The 15598-nt window shown below is 60.0% G+C and overlaps 1 protein-coding gene across 4 annotated transcripts in view; it reads left to right on the top strand.

Moving 5' to 3' along the window:
- The first annotated feature begins 2427 nt into the window (after nt 1–2427).
- LOC109317837 (protein-methionine sulfoxide oxidase MICAL2-like) overlaps nt 2428–15598 on the top strand; it is a 19559-nt gene continuing 6388 nt past the window's right edge. For 3 of the 4 annotated variants that reach the window (XM_019546767.1, XM_019546768.1, XM_019546769.1), the window contains exons 1-13: nt 2428–3271; nt 4789–4996; nt 5768–5884; nt 6511–6615; nt 7507–7662; nt 7866–7966; nt 8249–8506; nt 9961–10076; nt 11123–11249; nt 11842–11911; nt 14154–14301; nt 14625–14812; nt 15017–15126. In XM_019546767.1, the coding sequence (XP_019402312.1) occupies nt 2885–3271; nt 4789–4996; nt 5768–5884; nt 6511–6615; nt 7507–7662; nt 7866–7966; nt 8249–8506; nt 9961–10076; nt 11123–11249; nt 11842–11911; nt 14154–14301; nt 14625–14812; nt 15017–15126 (2091 nt within the window). In that variant the 5' untranslated portion in view covers nt 2428–2884. The remainder of the gene's footprint in view (nt 3272–4788; nt 4997–5767; nt 5885–6510; nt 6616–7506; nt 7663–7865; nt 7967–8248; nt 8507–9960; nt 10077–11122; nt 11250–11841; nt 11912–14153; nt 14302–14624; nt 14813–15016; nt 15127–15598) is intronic. The other variant, XM_019546770.1, reaches the window with a different exon arrangement.

Here is a 15598-nt window from a genome sequence, read left to right on the forward strand (position 1 = left end):
CCCCCCCCCCCCGGCTCAGTCATTTAAAAAAGTAATGAGCATCTCATTAGTTATTTAAGGCTTTAAAAAGCCCTCCCCAAGGTGGGAGCTCCAGTGGCAGACTGGGCTCTTCCCCCTCTTAAACGTGTGTTCAGTGTTGCTGTGCACCATGAGGCAGCCCCTGGGTTTCACCCCAGAGACGGCTGCATTTGGGATCTTTGGTGCTAGCAGAATGCAGGCCACGGGCATTGCCACAGTGTTAGGTTTAAGCACTAATAATTTAGAGAGGGCAGACCTTTCCCCCATAAGCTCCGCGCCGGAGAGGATATTGAGCCAACCCTCTCCAGACCATTCCTTGGCAGAAAGTCTCTTAATTCGTCTCTCTCAATTACTCCCTCTCACGTGCCTGGAGGCTCTTTTCCAAGTCTGTCTCATTTGCAAGTCAGATGCAGGCTTTCCCAGGCTGGCAGCTCAGCTTGAGAGCTGGGGACAGCATTGATGCTTCGTTACAGACCCAGCATGGGAGAGAAGGCTGCAAGCTAGGACTTTGACTGGAGTGGGAGCTCCCTAAATGAAGGCCGTGTCCACGCTGGGCGTCAGCGCTGGGACTGCAGTTTGGGCCAGCGGTGATCCGTTGTGTTTTGGGGACTGGCCTCCGCTGCTCGGGTTCAGGTGCTCAGGGATGCTCTCTCTGCTCGCTCAGAAGGCTTTGGTGGGAGTAACCACACTCGTGGGATGAGGCAGCATAACCTGAGATGCTGAATCCCTGATCCACCCTGACGGGCTGGCTGCCTGGAGCTGGAGCACCTCTCTACTCGAGCTCGCAACCTGTGCCTGTGGGTGGAAGTCAGATTAGGGCAGTGATTCGCAAGCAGGGGGCTGCAGCGCCTGGCTTGCCTTGAGCGCCTTTCAAGGGTGCCCTGGGGTGCCCCACAAGGTTAGCACTCATGAAGCGCAAAGATAAACCCTGAGATTTCAAATAGGAACCCACAGAGTTAACCCTCTCTGCCCTGCTCTGCGCTTTCCGAGCCGTTTGCAACAGGAGGATGGCTCTGGTGCTTTTTGTAGTCAAAAAGAGAGTGAAAGCGAAGGCTGGCGCCGTTCGAGGGGGGCCTGGAGTCGAAAAAGGTTGCGCGCCACTGGCCTACGGGGCCCTCTCAAGTGGTAGCTCAAGCTCAGGTTGCTGGAGGTGAGCCCTAATAGCCTGGGGCTTGCCATAGGGCATCTGGGCTGGAGTTGGGGCAAAGCGCTGGGCAGGGGTTGCTGACAGCTGGTCCTGAATTCCCTTGGGAACAAAGACAGATGACCACCGAGCCCGGCTGGAGTGGGCTGGCCTGACGCAAGCGGCTGTGGGCAGCACAAAGGGCCGCCTCAGAAAGAGTCATTTTTCCTGACCGCAGCCACCCACGGCCTCCTTTCCTCATTGGGACATATCAGCTGCTTGCCACTCGCGTTGCCCACCTCATCGCGGCTCCCTGCTGCACAGATGATCTGGGAATGTGGGGGGTGCAGACCTCCCCCCTTGCCTTGATTGCATGCTCAGGGCTCTGCAGGCTTGGTGTGAAGCCCCAGGCTTGCCTGTGGCTCCGTGGATGCAATATCCCTGAGCCCCACAGTGGTGGGGGTGCAGGAGGAGCCTGCAGTCTTTGGCAATGCCAGTGCCAGCCGCTGCTGCCAGCTCATGCCCTGGTCCCTCAGAGACGGGCCATGCTTCAGGAGGGGAACCCCCGGGCAGAGGATAAAGCAGAAGGAAGAGTAGGAGGCCTTTGCTGATGCTGCCTCCAACACTTCCCATGTCTGCTGTGGGAGGTCCAGGTGCATGTTGCGCAGGGGAAGTCGTCAGTCGCTGAGGTCTGGCCTCCCCCGCGCACCCGCCTGTGTCCTTGACGTCAGGCAGTCCTTGGGCCCGAGCGTTTAAACGTGGTGTCTAGAGCAAGGATCTTCCATCTGGTGAATTAAGATCTGAGCCTGCAGCTCCGGGGGACCTCAGCAGGGGCTGTGGGTGCCCTGCCCCTTGGTGCTGCTCACATTCAGGTACCTAAATTTAGTTTTGGGAGCCTTGTTTTATGCACCATACTGGGCCTTGGGTCTCTCCCCCACCCTCTCTTGGCTCTTCTGTTATCGGAGCAGCGGCTGACGTGAGCCAGCTGCAGAGGGGTGCTCCCTGCAAACATCCAGCCACCACCAAAACCTTGGCTTCCCTCCCACGTCCAGGGGCAGGCTTTCCCCCACGGAGAGCAATGCAGCTCTGACCTGCCACCTCTGCTTCCCCCCTGTCCTGCTGCTCCATTTTTGGGTCCCACTGTGCACAGCTCCGAGCCACCATCCCCTCCGCCATCCGTTGTGCCAGGGCTGACGATCCCGTGACACTCGGATGGCTCAGTAATGAGGCAAGCAGGGCTATCGGGCGGTGGAGGGGAGGGGGATGTGCCCAGTCCCCAGCCCCCCTGCCTTGCCCAGGTGCCCTGCTAAGTTCTGGGACTGATCAGGACTCATCCATGTCAGGCTTTCTGCTCTCCTCTGAGCAGGGAGCTGGGACTCCACCCTCCTTTCCTGAGCGCGTTGTGAGCTTGGCGGCTGCAGCACCGAAGCACCCAGCAGCACTCAGCACTGCAGGAAGCCGGAGGTGCCAGTAACGCTGATGAGAGCGGTCGGCTCCGTGTGTCAGGGCACGGCCTGATCAGTGGCAGGGGCCGAGGGGGACTGTATCCTTGTGCGTGCAACCTGGCCTAGGAGCGTGTTGGTCTTCAGGCCTCTCTACCCTGTCTTTCTCCAGAGGCTGTAACACAGCCCGCAGGATTTTAGCTCTGAAGCTTCTGGGTTCAAATCCTGCGGAGTGCCCCAGGCGGGGTCTTGGAACGAGTCCGGTGTGTTTGTGAGGGGAAGTGGCAGGACCACCGGGCCCATGCTAGTCCTGGGGGCAGCGAAGTGGGTGCCGCGTGAGACCCCGGGTTCCCAGCTGCACTTCTCCACTCAGCCTGTGCATCTCGCTCTCTTCCAGGCTCCCTGTGCTGCACCGTGCCCCAGGATGAGCGCTCCGGATGGAGAGCAGGGCAATCCGGCTCATGCCCTGTTCGAGACCTTTCTCCGTGCCAACGAGTGCGAGGAGGTGCTGGGCAGCTTCCGGGCGCTGTGCGGGCACTTGGGCCTGGAGCACACGGGGCAGCTGTGCTTCTACCACAAGCTGAAAGCCTGCCTCAACTACTGGAGTGCCAAGGCCCTGTGGAGCAAGCTGGACAAGAAGGCCGGGCACAAGGACTACGACCAGGGCAGGGCATGTGCCAACACCAAGGTAGGATGGCCCAGACTGGCCGGTGGGGCTGGGGCAGGGCCCTGCAGAGAGCGAGGGAAAGGGCCAAGGCGACCTGTGGTTGTTGCATGTGGAGATTAACGACCCACTGCTTCATCACGGCAAGTGGAGCTGCTCCTCTGCCTCAGCTGTGCTTGCACCTGCCGGAGTGTCTGCCCAGGCAGCTGCATGGAGGCTTCTTGAGCTGGCAGGGAGGTCATGCCATCCCTTGCCCAGCTTCTTCCTCCAGGCTGGCCCGAGGGGGGTGTGGAAGGGGTCTGAGCACCCCACAAGGCACCCATTAGCATAGGCAGGGCTGTTGCCATTAGTGGCAGGCCTTGGCAGTTCAGCAGTGCACCAGTTAGCACCGTCAACAGCCGTGGTGCAAATGCAGCCCATCGCTATGTGGCGCGTGGGGCAGGGGGAGCCCTGCTGGGCTCTGCCTGCCAGCTGCAGCCTGGGCCCTGTTTGCAGCTGGGCTCCTGTGAGGTGGAGGAGGGGAGGGTGCATGGGAGACCCTGCGTCAAGACCTCTGCCAGGCTGGGAGCTGGGATCTCCTGCTGCCAGCACTGATTCCCGGCTCCCTCCGCCTTGGTCCCCCTTCAGGAGTTAATGCCTTTGCTGGCTGTGTCCCAGCCAGAGGGGATAAGTGCTGAGCGCTGCGGGGAGGGTGAGCTGGCTTCAGCGAGGGATTTACCCCCACGTCCCTCTGTCCTTGGACGAGAGCAGCCTGAAATAGATTGTTGTCAAGCTGTAGCGGTTGAGCTTTCGGCTTCCCTAGCAGAGGGAAGCATCCTGTTCTGCTGAGGAACAGCAGGTCTTCTTTATCTGTGCAGAGGGCTTCAGCCTGCAGCATAGCTGCCCCCCCCCAGCTACTCTGCAGCGAGGCACTGTCTTGGCACCGGGGCTGGCTGGACCAGTGCCCGGGGCGGCTTCTGGAGGCTCTGCCCATCTCCAGTGGGGCTTTGCACTGCAGGCTGCAGGGCAGATCCCCGGTGCAGAGAAGGCCTGTGGATAACTGTGCCCCAGGAGAGTCGGGAGGAGGGAGCCTGCTGGGCTAGGAGCAGACCTAGGGCTGCTTGTGCAACCTGCGGGTGAGTGCATGTCACAAGGCTTCCTCTGTGCCAGCTCGCAGAGGATATGAGCTATTGCAGCCCCCAGCTATGGATGCTGGCTCTTCAGCACAAGCTGTAGCAATATGTGGCTTTTTCAGCTCTGGAGGTTCCTGGTTCCTGTGCATCTGCCACGATGCAGTCTGGGGTGCGTGCTGGGGGGGCCTGGCTGGCCCTGCCCTCTCACCCCCGACTCTGATAGAGTCACCCCAGTGCTGCTGTGCGGACATCACCTCCCATCTCACGCTCACAGAAGCCAAGGCCTTTAGACTTAGCCCAGGGGGCTAATCTCCCCTCCCTCAGCAAGCCGATGGGACCCTCTCCCCATCCCTAGAGATCACGGTGGTGGTTGTGCGGGAGGGTTTGTCCACACAGGGCTGTGCTCAGCTCTGTGATCGCTCCTTCCAGTGCCTGATCATTGGGGCGGGCCCCTGCGGGCTCCGCACAGCCATCGAACTGGCCTTCCTGGGAGCCCGGGTTGTGGTGGTGGAGAAGAGAGACTCCTTTTCACGCAACAACGTGCTGCACCTCTGGCCTTTCACCATCCATGACCTGCGGGCACTGGGCGCCAAGAAATTCTACGGGCGCTTCTGCACCGGCTCCTTGGACCACATCAGTGAGTGGGGATGAGGTTGTGAGCAGGGCGGGGGACAGGGCAAATCACCCTTGGGAGCAAAACTTGGCTGGGGTCTGGATGGGCCAGTAGGCAGGTGATGCCTGGGGTCTAGTACAGCAGGGGCTGGGTCTTGGGGGTGCTCGGCGCGTCTTGCAGTGGAGATTAAGAGTGGGGACTGGACATGAGCACACTGGGGTGGGCTTATGTTTGGGGCTGTCTTAGGCAGGCTGGAGCTGGATCTGTGTGTATGGGGGGAAGGGTATCTGGGGCACGCTGGGGCCGAGCTTGGGGCGGTATCTGGGGTCTAGTACAGCAGCCAGGGCTGGGCATGTGGGGAGTGCTATCCCAGAGCAGCTCTCGTGGGTGGAAAAAACTGTTGTTACCACATCCGCTGTCCCGATTTGTGACAGCAAAGTCACCTCTGTTCCAGCTTGCCCAGTATGTGCAGACGCATACGTGCAGGCCCTGCAGGGGCTTGGCCTCTGACCTACAATCACTTCCTCTGCTCCCCGCCAGCCCCCAGCCACAGGCTTTGATCCCCAAGCAATGCTTGTACAGCCCTCAGTGCAGCTCCTGGATCTGGCTTTTGGGGGAGGCTGGGCTCTGGTCCGTAGGGAGCTGCATGGCTAGGAAGCAGGGGTGGAATGGGGTCAGTTACCCCGGGGGTGTTGGTGGTGGCAGGGGAATGGAGGTGGGTTTAACATGGGGGATCTCTTGGGGAGTTTGAAACCAGCCCCTGTTCCTTCCTCGCCGGGGATGCATCTCCTCCAGGTATTCGCCAGCTCCAGCTCATCCTCCTCAAGGTTGCCTTGCTCCTCGGTGTCGAGATCCACACCAGCGTGCAGTTCGAGGGGCTCCTGCCCCCGGCGGCGCAGGCCAGTGGCAAGGGTAGGCTTGTGAGCTGGGGTGCTGCAGCCCTCCTGTCCCGCTCTGCTGGTGGGGCTGCACGGGGTGTTGGGGGGTGTGGAGAAGGGGCCCAGATGGGCTGCACTCTTCCGGGAAGGCACTGAGGCTGCTCCGGCCTGGCCCGTGGCTAGTTCAGCTGTCGTGCACGGTGCCGGTGCCCTGCGGGTGCATGAGGGGGGCTGAGACCGGCTTTATCCCTCTCTTGCTCGTTACTGCTGTTGACTTGCGGCGGGGAGGGAAGGGCTTCTGCAGAGACCTGCCACATTTATGCCGTGGGTTTGAGCTAGGAGGTGGGTTTCCACTCAGGCTGCCATGCCAGGGCATGTTCTGGTTCATTTGAAGCAGCAGGCTGCCCTCAAGGGCTAATCCAGCCTCACTGCCAGCCCTGGAGCCTTTATATCCACTCTGCAGATGTGGGAGGTGGGGCAGCTTGCCCGGGGTTGCCCCATGAGTCAGTGGCAGCGCAGGGGTTAGCGCCCTCATCTGGTGACTCATACCCATGTGCTCTAACCACTGTGCCACACAGCCATTTCCCTGTGTGCTTTGCAGGGGCGGGGAGGTTTCGTCTTGGGTCCCCTGCTGATGCCCCCTTCCCTGTCCTCTCCCAGCAGGCGGTGGCTGGAGGGCCACGCTGCAGCCAAACTCCTCTCCCGTGGGGCAGTATGTGTTTGATGTTCTCATCTCTGCAGGAGGTGGCAAATTTGTGCCTGAAGGTACGTGCTTGCGTGTGCTCCAAGCTGCCCAGCATCAGAGGTGGGGGCGGGCGGGAGGGGGCCGTGTCCAGCAGAGAGCAAGGGTGGGGGTGCCACAGGCCGATGACCCTTCTCTTGGCTCAGTCTCTGCAGGGCTCGTGGGGGGCCCAGCTGGGCCTGGAGCAGCCCCGTCGTGCTGGGGCTAGCCACTGGCAGTAGCCAATCTCCTCCATCCATGTGGCCAGGCTAGCAGAAACCACCACTTGCTTCCAGCCTCGTTGCCTGGGGCGGTGGGCTGTTGTGACTGACCCGGCTCTTGGAGGGGGATGGGAAGAAGCCCCCCCTGAACAGCCTGGGCAGGCTTGGAGGGTGGAGGGGTGTCCTCTGTCTCATCAGGTTGGGGTTGCTTTGAGGGGAGGAATTCAGTCCGGACATAGCTCTGCCCCTTCCAACAGAGTGCTCATCAGCCTGGCAGGCCTGGGCGCCTGGATCTGGGAGAGGTCTGAAATGCATCTGGGGGGAGATGGAGAAGGCCTTGAGATGCTGCAGCACCTGAGGAACCCCTGCTCCGGGGTAGCCCTAACCCCTGCAAGGGCCTGTGTCCCCAAGGCTGCCCACCTCCTGACTTAAAATGCACCTAGTGCCCTGCAGTGGGGCTTTTTCTGTGCCTGCTTGGAGATCCCTACAGCCTCAGCTTCCAGTTCTCCCTCTTCCCTGATGCGCTGCCCTGCCCCACATCTGAGCCAGGCGGGGACCCTCCTGGGGACATGGAGGGTCCCTCCACCCCCTGCCGGTGCTCAGTTGTCATTAGAGAGGTCTTCCCACCAGCTGCAAGTGGGTGGCATGACCAAGGCCATGCAGTACCTCAGTGGCAGAGCAGCGATGCGTGTGTGTGTGTGTCTCTCTCCCCAGGGTTCAAGCGAAAGGAAACTCGCGGCAAGCTGGCAATTGGCATCACCACGAACTTTGTCAATCACCACAGCAGGGCCGAGGTGGAGGTGCCGGAGATCAGTGGTGTTGCCCGCATCTACAAGCAGCAGTTCTTCCAGAACCTCTACAACAAAACAGGTCCGTGCCAGGTCCCAGCTGGTTTCTGGAGACGGGGCAGGTGGAGCCCCGGCCTCCTGTGGGATGGGGGTTGCTATGCTCATGGTGCCCACTGTCTGTCTGGCTGTCCGTAGATGGAGCAGGCTGTAGGGCAGAGAGCAGCGCTGGCTTCAACAGTATCTGCCCAGCTCCTGCTAAGTCTTCTGCTTTGTATCTTGGAACAGGGATTGACTTGGAAAACATTGTCTACTACAAAGATGATACCCACTATTTTGTCATGACGGCCAAAAAACAGAGTCTGCTAAAGATGGGAGTCATTTTAGAGGTAAGGGGGGGTCAGCATGGGGGCCCTGCTTATAGGAGGAAGGGGAGAATCAGCTGTAGGTAGGGGCTGAGGCGCGAGCTCTGGGATCTCAATATTCTGCTGTATCCTGGTCCCACCCCCTTCCTTCTGTTTTTAATTACAGGTTGAGGCATGGGCATATCCAGAGTTTTTAAAAGTGCGGGGTGCAGATCATCACATATAAATGCATTTTGTTCTGCATCTTGGCAGAGGGCACCAGTGCCAGGGGTCAGCTCTGCAATTGTTTCCATCTTGTTGGTGCAGGACAAGTCGGACACGGAGAACCTGCTGTCTTCCGAGAACGTGAACCGCGAAGCCCTTCTCAGCTATGCCAAGGAAGCAGCCAGCTTCTCCACCAACTACCAGCTGCCCAAAATGGAGTTTGCACTAAACCACCAGAACCTGCCCGATGTCGACATGTTCGACTTCACCTGCATGAACCGCTCCGAGAACGCCGCCCTGGTGTATGAGTGTGGCGGGGCCCGGCTGCTCGTCGGGCTGGTGGGAGACTGCCTGGTGGAGGTGAGGATGCCCAGTAACGAGCCTGGCATGGGCTTGGTCCTGCCCCACTTCTGCAAGTTGCCTCTCAAACTGAGACATCCCCCTCTCCCTGTCTGCCAGCAGACTGATGGGCAGTACCATTTTTTTTCCCCAATACCACGATTCTTGGCCTGCCTTCAGGTGGCGACTGGACGTGGATATTGTAGTGATACCCAGATGTAGCGTCGGTAGCTTGCCGGGAGTGTAGGAGCTGATTTAGGCAGCCCCAAGCTTGTTAGTGCTGAACTGAAAGGGAGAAGTTAGAGCAAAGGCCAGGGGTCAGGACTCCCGTTTGCTCCTGATGCTGGCTCATGATATATCTGTCACCATTCTGTGCCTCAGTTTCCCCTTGGTCAAACTGAGGTGTTTCCCTCCCCTGTGGGCCTGAGAGCGTTCATGAAAGTTGCAGTGCTGAGAGCTCCCAGGTGAAATGCTCCATCAAGGTGCAAAGCAGTGTTTGATGCTGAGGTGCTGAGACCACGAGGCTCCGCTGCTGGGTTTGCGGTGAAGCGTTGGTGCCGGGTGCCTTGCAGTACAGGTCCGGGTGGCTGTAGGTTGCAGGGTGGAGGCCCTGGGGCCTCAGTGCACCAGGCCTCGGGTTCTGAGGATGCTCCAGGATTTCACACCCTTTTCCAAGCACGTTCGTACCTGCTTCGTGCCCTGTGTTGTAGAGTGCACCAAAGCAGCCCCGTCTGTTGCTGCAGCCTGAGGAACTGTAGAGCCCGTTTTCTTTTCCTTCTGTTTTCTCCACTCCTCTCTCCCCTTTCCCTCCTCCTGCTTTTCTGTTCTTTCCACTCATGCCCCCTCTACAGATTTTTCTCTCTGGGAACATGCACCCCAGCGTGAAAGCCCTCAGCTAGGCGGCTTGATGCAGGGCCAAGTTGGCGTCTCTCTCCAACAAGTCTCCCCTGTCTCTGAGCTGGCGTCTTTCTGTGTCTCTGGTGCGCTGGGACAGGGCTGGGGCAAGCAGTGTCTCTGAATTGCTTGGGCTGCGGAGGTCACGCAGTCCCCTTCTCTCCCCCCGCTGTCTGCTCCATTGTCTGGAGTCTCATCCCGCAGCTCAGCTTCACCCTCCCACTCGAGGCTTTCCCCAGTGACACAGCTCTTTGTCTGGGAGGGTTTGGCTCACCAGCTGAGGGCTAAGCTCTTGCTCAGAGGTGTTGGGTGGGTAGAGCTGAGGCAGGGAGGCGCTTGTTAATGTGGGGGCCCAGACTCCCTCTGCCCCTCCCTGCTGCTCTGCAGGGCAGCCACCTGCATCACAGCCATCCACAGTTAGCTCAGCCTTCTGGGCTGTCAAAGCTGCTTCCAAGCACCAACCCTAAGCAGGAGGCTGCCTCATCCCTGGGATCTGAGCCATGGCTGCAGGCATCTTCTCGCTGTAGTGAAAACACGCATGGCTCCCACTCCAGCCCCCCTCTCTGCCTCTTGTTTTGCAGCCATTCTGGCCACTGGGCACTGGTGTGGCCAGGGGCTTCTTAGCTGCCTTTGACGCTGCCTGGATGGTGAAGAGATGGGCAGCGGGGACTCCTCCCCTGGAGGTGCTGGCTGAGAGGTGAGGACTCCCTTCCCGTGGGGCGCAGGGGCTGCAGGCAGGTTCCCGGTTGGCGGGGCGCATGTGGTTGGTGCTGTGGAAGAGCTCTCAACCTCCCTGATTCAGGGCACAAGCCGAACTCCAGTTCGGGGGTGTCAGGAGGGAACTGCCCAGGGAACAAGGGATTGGGGAGGTGATGTGCCCAGCATGGCAGGGGTGGGTCTTATGCCTAGAGGACCCCTGCTGTGACTGTCTGGCAGTCCCGTGCTCCTGCATGCAAGCACAGCCCCTGCTTTGGAGAGCTCTGTGCCTCCCTTTGTTCAGGAGGTAGGAGCTGCCTCATCACGATCAGGTTTTCTGAGGACACTGGAGGGCTCCGTAGATCCGTGTGCACCACCTGCGTCCAGCCCCTGCAGGGGAGAGGCCTCTGCGGCACGGCTTGGTCCAGAGAGCTCTGCCTGCAGCCAGCTAATGCTGATGCTTGACTAGGGCCAGTGGTTCCACATTGCTGGCTGGCTGCCTCTGCTGACTGCTGCAGCTCAGCGGACACCCCCCTACCTCAAGTCCTGGCTCGGGGGTAATGGGCTACATCACCTTCCCCTTCCAGTTTGTCCTGCGGGGTCCAGCCCTGGCGAGCAGGGCTGGTGGTCTGGGGCCCTGCATGAACTAGGTGTGGGTCACAGATGAGTTCCTAGTGGGTTCCAGCTGGGTGCATGGTGTGAGCAACCATCACGGCTGGCGCTGATTGGTGTCTTCCTTGGCCCTTGGCTGAGGCCGCCAGTGACTAAGAGCCCCCTGAGGACGGGGCATTTCTCACGGCTCCGGGAGGGTCCCTCCTCAAGCGTGGGGGAGGCCTGCCCTGCTGCGGTGGACAAATAGGGGCTCAGGCCTCCTGGGCTTTCAGTCTGGTGGTACCTTTCACCAGCACTAATTGCACACCCCAAGTCCATGGACTGTCAGGAAGTGTCCCCTGCCTGCGGTGACACCATCACAGCTGTGGGATCTGCCTGGACCATCTCACGAACCCTTCCTGTCCCTGTCTAACCCACACGGTTGCCCCTGTACAGGGAAAGCATATACCAGCACCTGTCCCAGACGTCCGCCGACAACACCAACAAGAACATCAGCCAGTACAGCATTGACCCTACCACGCGCTACCCCAACATCAATCTCAACTCCATAAAGCCCAACCAGGTAACTCAGTCACACCCCACCAGGGCTCTAGGCTGGTGGTGGGATGAGCTGCGGTCCTTGTTCCTAAAGCTGTTTCTACCTACCCGCTGGACTCGTGACCTCCACAGAGGAGTGCTTGGGGGTGGTGTTCTTAGCCAACGTGACGGGCACCTGTCATCCTGGGGGCCAAGCACTGAGTTTGCAAGATCTCTGCTCCGCCCCTGGTGGCAATAAGGCCTGTCCAAATTGTAGGATCCCCCACGCCGTGCTGATTCCCCACAGCTCCAGCCCCTGCTCTCGGGCTGGGGAGTTCTCACAGCTCTCAAGCAAGGAGGGTAACTCAGGAAAGGACTGCTCAGCCCCCGGTTTTATCCCCTGTGCTGACTGTGGAGGAGAAAGCAGGGAGCCGCGCAGTTCCTGCGTTGCTGGCTCCTCGCAATGGGAGTGCGGGGGTGGCCGCAGGCCTTGCGTGCAGGATATGGGCTCCTCGTGTGAGAGTTTCCCCTCTGCTGAGGTTTCGGCCTCCCTTCCCTGAGAGCTCAGTCCCCTTCTTCTGTGGCTGCCTTGCTGCTGCAGCCTCAGTAGCCCACAGCCTGGGTGTTTCTGTGTGCAGGTGCGTGACCAGTACCTCACGGGAATGGTGGAGCACGATCATAAGAAGAGCAACGATCGCATCAGCACAGGCAAGTCCAGACGTTCCTGCCCTGGTACCACCCTCTCCGCCTTGAGCCGCAGCAGCAGCTGGAAGCTTTCCCCTCCTCCCAGTGTCCATACTGAGCCTCTGCCTCGCATTGCCCACTTCAGACCCCCGCCTCTGGCTTCCACCCTGTCGCTGACCTCCTCATTACTGTCTCCTGGTGCCTGCTTGGACCCCAGCAGCTGGTGCTCAGGACCAGCTTTGACCAGGTGGAGGAGGACAGGGCATCCCTGAGCTAACAGAGCCAGCATCCCCTCTCTCTCCTGCTCTTCTCCAGGGAGATCAGAGTCGTATTAGCCCCCTTTAAATCCTGATCTCCCTGCCCTGCCAAGGGATGCTGATGCTATTGTCAGATTAACTGCAGGGTGCTCAGGGGCTCACAGGCTGTGGATCGGGCAGGGTTGGGCCCAGGGGGTCTGCAGTTGAAATCAGGCAGGGGCACATCAGGGAGTGAATGGGTCAGCGGGAATCGGGCAGCCCCATAACGGACCAGGAACAGGAGGGCGCAGGGAGGAGTGAGTGTTGTTAAGGGGGGGGCTGGCTCCCTGAGCAGCACAGGGGTCCCAGGAAGTGAGTGAGAGGCAAGATCTTCCAGCGCTGCCTGGGGGCAGGGGTTAGTCCTACTTAGGTAGCTGAATCCCCATGGGTAGGTGTGTATATAGTCCTGTTATGCCTGGGAACCCCGTTGCAGCCTCACAGTCCCCTGTGCCAGGGTATGTACAGATAATTGACAGAGAGGGCAGTCCCTGCCTTGGCAAGCTCACGATCTGGCTGTCTGATAGGGTGGGACTGCTGGATGATATGCTCAGAGCCCGCACTTAATGCTGTCCATCCCAAATGCTCCCCATCACATTAGTTCACGTGTTCTTGGCTTCTCACGCGTGTCGGCCAGCTGTAGTTTTTCCACCCTCCAGCACCGGCTGCATGTTTGCGAAGTGAGCTCTGCTGGGAGCTTGTTTGGTGCCATGGGTGGTCAGGGCAGAGGAGCCGTGTGCCTTCCAGTTGTTTTAAAATGGTTTGGATAAACTCCACTTCCTCCCTGGTATGACTCTTAGAGGGAAGCTCGCATAAGGAGCCCGTCATCTGTGGTTCAGGCATCATCACCTGAGCAGCCTGTGAAATAGAGAAGCCAGAGGATAGCTCCCTCTCCGGGCTCTGGCTGGGAGGCATATTCCCCTCCTCGGGGGACGGCTTGTTTTGGTGCCTAGCCAGACAGGAAAGCTCCCACTGACTTCGGGGGCACAGGACTGGGTTTCTAATCCAGGGTTGAAACCTGCCCTGGGCCAGGTGAGCTTTCCAGTGCGAGGGGCAGTGAATGAATCTTGTCTTAAGGGCCCAGCTGTTCCTCTTCCCTTGAACCGTGACATCTGTCCACACTTCCCAGCTGGGTATATAAACCCTGGTGACACACCTCTGGTGAACCGTGACATCTGCCCACACTTCCCAGCTGGGTACATAAACCCTGGTGACACACCTCTGGTGAACTTCTGGCACAACCTCCTTGGCACACAGGGCTGGGCGTGCACCAATTAAATGTTGATCTCTCTTTTGTGACAGTATTTGGCTTTCAGCCTTCAGCTGAGGCAGCGGGAGGGCCCCGTGTCCGGGTCTGTCTTGGAGCTCCCATGCTGCGTGTGCTCTGCGGCACGTGCCCCCTCCTCCCGTCTTTGTCTCCAGGCCCCTGCTCTGCTGCCCTCTCAGCTTTCCCTCTCCCTCCTGCTCTCTTCTGCAGCACACTGGCAATCTTGAGGGCAAAGGGAGGTATGTGGGTGCTGGCAGAGGGGTAGGGAACCCCACTGACATGGGAGAGGGGGCAGCAGGACATGGCGGTCTCGGCCTATTCCCTAGAGTCCCCTCGCTGCCCCTCCTTCCTTGGGTTGAGGGCACCGTGCAGGAGGCACCATGGAAACGTGTCCTGGGCCTCGGCCTGTGGATCGGGGTGGATTTGGGGCACCAGTGGGCTGGCAGGGTAGCTGCAGGAGATGCCGTCCTCTCTGAGAACGATGCGGCCTTGCGCTCAGTTCTCGGGCCTGATGACGTGACCAACTCGTTAGGTAACGGTGCAGCTGCACTTGGGACCCTGGCAGCTCCCGGCGCTGGTGGTTGCACCGCGGGCCAAAGGCTTGCTTGGAAGTGCTGTGTTTGGGGTTTCTTCCCTGGCTGCGGGGCCTCTGCCCAGCCACTGCCGTGCCCTGACATGCCAGCGCTGCCCCTTTCTGTGTCCCCAGACTCCAGCAGGAGCTACGAGGAGCTGCTGCACTGGTGCCAGGCGCACACAGCCGGCTACCGTGGCGTGGCCGTGGCAGACTTCACGCACTCCTGGAAGAGCGGCCTGGCCCTGTGCGCCCTCATCCATCACTTCCGTCCCGACCTGCTGTAAGTCTCCGGCCTGTCCCAGGGGCTGCAGAGTGGGTGGGTGGGTGGCCCAGGCGGTGCTGCCCAGGGGGCTCAGCTCCTCTTAATTTGCCGGTGGAATTGGAGGGGTGGGAGGTGTGTTACAGAAGGGAAGATGATGCCTCCCTCGTTGCTGGCCCCTGTTTCCAGTTCACTGATTCCTCCCTTTTCCCATTAGACCGTGGCTGCCCTGTTCACACAACATCAGACCCATTCACTTGAACCCCACAGGCCAAGGACTGATGCAGTCTCTTGGCCTGACCGCTGATGACAGCACAAAGCTGATGCCCTGTGTCTGTCCCCAGAGATTTCGACTCCCTGGCTCAGAATGACCCGTTTGGGAATAACCAGATGGCCCTGGACCTGGCCGAGCAGGAGCTGGGCATCCCACCTGTCCTGTCCAGCACTGAAATGGCCTCAATGTCTGAGGCTGACCAGCTGGGCCTCATCGCCTACCTGAGCCAGGTCTTCGATGCCTTCGAGGTGCCTCCAGGTGAGAAACCTCTAGGCCCGGGGCTGGGGCAGGGCTGGGTCTCCCTGGGCTGCCTACCTGCCTCCCCCATGGTTGTAACCACAGGCAGCCTCGACTGTGTTTTCTCCAGCCTCGGTTAGGGGGGAGCTGGGTTCGGGAAACACTGGCTGGGCTCTCTCGGGGCCGGCCCCACGTAACACGGGTGGTGTGGGTTCCCTCTCACAGAACCGGAGGAGCGGGTGAGGAAGCCGCTGACGCCGCGCGGCACCAGGGGAGCCATCCTGTTCCTCAGCAAGCTCCAGAAGAGTCTGAGTCTGACACGCAAGCGCGCCCAGGTAATGGGCCCAGGGGGTCTCTGTGTGGCAGGTTGCAGCCCATGAGCTGCCCTGTCACATGGGCACTCCTCCCTGGGGCCAGGCAGCTGGTGCCCTTCCCTCCCTGAGCCCTGTTATGGGCAGTGGGGATGTCTGCCCTGCCAGGCAGCACCGAGGGGACAAGGTGGCAGCACAGTGATGTGGAAGGGATCTGGCTGGTGACACTAAGATGTGGGGGGATGTGGGCACGCTAGAAGGGAGGAAAAGGCTGCAGTCAGACCTGGACAGGTTACAGGGGTGGGCGGATGAGAACAGGATGGGATTCAACACAGACAAGTGCAAGGTGCTGCACCTGGGGAGGACGAGCCAGCACCATACCTACAGGCTGGGGAACTCCCTTCTCATCAGGGCAGAGGCAGAAAAGGATCTTGGAGTCATCATTGACTCCAGGATGAACATGGGCCGGCAGCGTGGGGATGCAGTTAGGAAGGCC

This window comes from Crocodylus porosus, unplaced genomic scaffold (genome assembly GCF_001723895.1).
Source record: "Crocodylus porosus isolate Cpor-Errol unplaced genomic scaffold, CroPor_comp1, whole genome shotgun sequence".
NCBI lineage: Eukaryota > Metazoa > Chordata > Crocodylia > Crocodylidae > Crocodylus > Crocodylus porosus.